The sequence below is a fragment of the Hyalella azteca genome, unplaced genomic scaffold (genome assembly GCF_000764305.2).
Source record: "Hyalella azteca isolate HAZT.00-mixed unplaced genomic scaffold, Hazt_2.0.2 contig7277, whole genome shotgun sequence".
In the NCBI taxonomy this organism is placed as follows: Eukaryota; Metazoa; Arthropoda; class Malacostraca; order Amphipoda; family Hyalellidae; genus Hyalella; species Hyalella azteca.
The window spans coordinates 17827-22463 of record NW_025937405.1 but is presented as its reverse complement, the minus strand read 5'-3'; the positions used below and the strand labels follow the sequence as shown (position 1 = coordinate 22463).

General features: G+C 44.7%; 1 protein-coding gene across 1 annotated transcript; it reads right to left on the bottom strand.

Moving 5' to 3' along the window:
* Positions 1–143: 143 nt before the first annotated feature.
* LOC108674927 (inactive peptidyl-prolyl cis-trans isomerase FKBP6) lies at positions 144–4223 on the bottom strand (the record flags this gene model as incomplete). Its single annotated transcript, XM_018162912.1, is given in 5 exon segments — positions 144–223; positions 1235–1391; positions 1817–1899; positions 2220–2380; positions 4065–4223. Coding segments are annotated over 5 exon segments (573 nt in total), but the record flags the coding sequence as incomplete, so codon positions are not given.
* Between the last annotated feature and the right edge of the window lie 414 nt (positions 4224–4637).

Sequence of the window (4637 nt, the reverse complement as noted above, 5' to 3'; positions counted from 1 at the left end):
TGCAACACCAAACATGTACTGTAACACCAAACATGTGCTGCAACACCAAACATGTACTGCAACACCAAACATGTGCTGCAGCTTTAATGGCACCCTCAGCAAGAGGGTCTAGGTGGTCTAGAGCACCTCAGAGTCGCGCTCACCTGGCCGAATGCGTAGCGCGGCGCGAATATAAACTGAGCGACTTCCTTGAGCCTCATCGACTGCAGGGCGACCTCCAGACCTGAGGCATGTGGGAGGGGCATGAGAGAGGGGCATGAGAGAGGGGCATGTGAGAGGGGCATGAGAAAGGGGCATGAGAGAAGAGGGGCATGAGAGAAGAGGGGCATGAGAGAGGGGCATGAGAGAAGAGGGGCATGAGAGAGGGGCGAGAGAGGGGCAAGAGAGGGGCATGAGAGAAGAGGGGCATGAGAGAAGAGGGGCGCATGAGAGAAGAGGGGCGCATGAGAGAAGAGGGGCGCATGAGAGAAGAGGGGCGCATGAGGGAAGAGGGGCGCATGAGGGAAGAGGGGCGCATGAGGGAAGAGGGGCGCATGAGAGAAGAGGGGCGCATGAGAGAAGAGGGGCATGAGAAAAGAGGGGCATGAGAAAAGAGGGGCATGAGAGAAGAGGGGCATTAGAGAGGACACGAGAGGCCTGAGAAAGGGCACGAGGGGCATGAAGGAGGGCATGAGGGGCACAAAGGAGGGGTGCGGGGGCATGAGGAGCATGAGAGAATGGCTTGAGGGAGAAGCGCGAGGGACATAAGGGCACAATACACACCTGAAACAATTCTTACTATATTAATTAGCAGCAGAGCCAAGTTGTCAGGCAGTAATTAAGTGGCTTAGGTCTGAGAGAATGAAACGTCACAGGAACAAGAAAAATCAGGGCATGTTGTGATGTGTAGGGCAGCTTCCCTACACATCGCCATCTCACAACATGTATAGCAGCTGACCCAGCAACACATCACATGTATAGCAGCTGACCCAGCAACACATCACATGTATAGCAGCTGACCCAGCAACACATCACATGTATAGCAGCTGACCAAGCAACACATCACAACATGTACAGCAGCTGACCCAGCAACACATCACAACATGTATAGCAGCTGACCAAGCAACACATCACAACATGTATAGCAGCTGACCCAGCAACACATCACAACATGTATAGCAGCTGACCCAGCAACACATCACAACATGTATAGCAGCTGACCAAGCAACTTATCACAATATGTATAGCAAGCTACCCAGCAAGACGTCGCCGTGCCCCAGGTGGGACGTGACCGGCCGGCCCCGCAGGTACGAGCTGTCCATGGGCTCGTCGCCGTACTCCAGGAAGGCGCTGTAGTGGAACCGCACCGCCGTCCCTGCGGCCAGACGTGCGCCCACGCCTGGTGTCACGATCTGAGGGAAGGGGAAGGGGTGAGGGCAGGGGATGGGATGAGTATAGGAGGAGGGGTGAGGGCAGGGGATGGGGTGAGTATGGGAGGAGGGTTGAGGGCGAGGAGAGAGGTGACTGTGAGGCCTTCACGCGTCCCCTGCGTGAGGACAGGGGACGCATGGCTTACGATCGATGGCACAAAACATATTCGTCTCGAGACATTCCGAGGACACTGTACACTGAACTTGTCCTGACCACACCCTGGGCACGATGGCACCCACGGTCCCACCTGAGCACGATGGCACCACATGACCACTATGCCACCCACCTGACCACGATGGCACCCACCTGACCACGATAGCACCCACCTGACCACGATGGCACCCACCTGACCACGATGGCACCCACCTGACCACGATGGCACCCACCTGACTATGATGGCACCCACCTTCTTGAGGACGCCGCCATCACCCGTCAGGTCCTCCATGTTCCTCGCCAGCTTCTCGAAAGGCTCCAAGTCGTCCTCGTTATCTGCAAGTGCATGAGCACTTCAATCCTTGCTAAGAGTTCATTTGCTTAAGTAGAAATAAATGGTCAAAATTTACTCAATGCTGAATATGAAAGCAACTTGTTTGAACTAATATATTAAAATAACAGTTGCCGCTAAGCCCATGTCTTGCAGCAGGATTGACCATGATGACATCATGAGTACAGAGAGATATAACAATACATTTCACACGAACAACTTAAACACAACAACGGATATTTAACTGCAAGTGTAATAAGTAGGATCAGAGAACAGCCTCCTTAGAGTTAGCAGAACCAAGACTAAATGGCGTTGTGGAAGTCACCTGACAAGTCCGAGCAATGGTTGCGCTCCTTGGTGTGAAGGGAACCAAGACTTAGGCAGCTGAACAGCTGGTCGTCATGGAAGAAGTTGGTAGGAGGGATGGCATTTCTTTTACTTGCAGCAACAGCAGCATCCTCATTCACGAATACATCATATTCAGAGCTGGGGAAAAAACAGCTTTACTTAAAAACACTTAAACTCATACCGTAAAATGGGGTAACTTAGACCGGCGGGGTAACTTAGACCACTTTTAGTTTTTTCAACAAAAACCCCCACAACTCAAAAACTATTTGACATAGAAAAATTTTGTCAATGGGCATTAAAGGCCTAATACTGAGGCTACATAACACAATAGAAAGATTTAAAAAGTTTGCATATCTAATAGGTTAAAAAATTAAAAATGAGACCCACGAAAAAAAACTATTATTTAAAGCCTTTCAGAGTACCCTCTCCAATTTTTTTATTTTTAGGTTAAATAACTCCAGGTTTTGATGCATTGTAGTAGAACTCTTCTAGTTACATATGCAAATGACAAATTTTAGGAAAGTGTCATAGTTTGTAAATGGGGGGCGCCACCCCCAAATGGGGTAACTTAGACCACCTAATATCAGCCCTGATGGGGTAACATAGACCGGCTTGGAAGTTAATATAAAATTACCATATATAACATATTTTATGTTTGACAGCCTATTTATGTTTTAGACTCGACAGAGTCTTATATATGGTAATTTCAACTTAATATCCAAGCCAGTCAATATTACCCCATCAGGGCTGCCATTAGGTAGTCACATTTCCATCATTATGGGGCGGCGCCCCCCATTTGCAAACTATGACACTTTGCTCAAGTTTGTCATTTGCATATGTAACTAGAAGAGTTCTACAACAATGCACCAAAACCTAGAGTTATTTGGAGTTATTTTACCAAAAAAAATAATTGATTTTACCACCCGGTCTAAGTTACCCCAAGAGCTGGGGTAACAAAGACCATCACTTTTTTTGAAATTACATAAAGACTATGAGAGGCAGGAGCCAGCAATTTATGGTGAGTGAAGCTAGAGTATAGACCTGTATTTTGCATGTTTCAATTCAAGTTTAATTTAGCTAGTAAAAAAATGGCATCATTTATAAAAAAAAGTGGTCTAAGTTACCCCATTTTACGGTACTTAGAATATACAATAATGGGTTTTAATGAATTATTTTTCAAGGATTGCACCACGAATTTACAACAGAATTAAAATTTCTCATGATGACCAAGTGGTTCAGATCAGCAAGATATGAGAAGTGAGTTGATGGTTCAAATCGCATACCAATTTGTGGAAATCTGGATCCAGATGGACATATAAAGCAACAGTGGATTATTATACTCTTTGTTCAATTTTAAACTTTTACTTTACATGTTTTTGCATCTCAGGAAAGGAGTTGCAGGACCCATGGTAGGAAAATCCTACTTATCATTAAAAGGGGATTCCTACAACAATACAGACAGAAAAATTCCAGTTTGCATGAAGACAACACTGTATCACTATCAATCCAGTGGTCATGAAGATAACATCGTATCACTATCAATCCAATTGTTATGAAGACAACACTGTATCACTATCAATCCAGTTGTCATGAAGACAACACCGTATCACTATCAATCCAGTTGTCATGAAGACAACACTATTACTATCAATCCAGTTGTCATGAAGATAACACTGTATCACTATCAATCTAGTTGTCATGAAGATTACACTGTATCACTATCAATCCAGCTGTCAAGAGTAGCAATCAAACCATTCAACAAATTATACACAGTAGCTCCTGCAATGCAGTTACAGTTACAAGCAATGAGTAAGCTACTTACCCATCACCAGATGCTTTCTTCAAAGCCTTAGCACAGCTGAATATTGATGAATCAATTGATTCATTTTCAAAATCAATGTCAACACTCGACATACTTCTAGAAATAATATTATGCAGAAGATTAAGTTTAACAGCACCAGACCTGCCTTTTAGATGCAGGAGAACCTGAATGGACAAAAGTGCAAGCATAGTTGAGCCTGAGATGAGAAATTCTAGAGCTAATTGCACAAGCACATATGCTAATGGAGTAAATGACTCATTTGCATGAATTAGGTGACTCTTTACTTGTTGCCTGGGCACAGTCAAGTCCATTGTAAGCCATCTTGCTTTGAAATGGCACTGAATATAAGGGGCCGTTGTGCGTCAAGATACAAGTCTTTCCAAGTTGAACTTCTGCCATTATGACCTTAAATGAGCCTCCATGCGGAGATGCAGGTACAATCACAATCAACTTATAACATTAATCAACACCTAAAGGATCAGTATTTAAAAACCATATTGGTCAGTATGCATCATTAGCATTGATATTCAAGTACTTTAGTCTACATTTACTGCCATCTATTATTCTGATAGG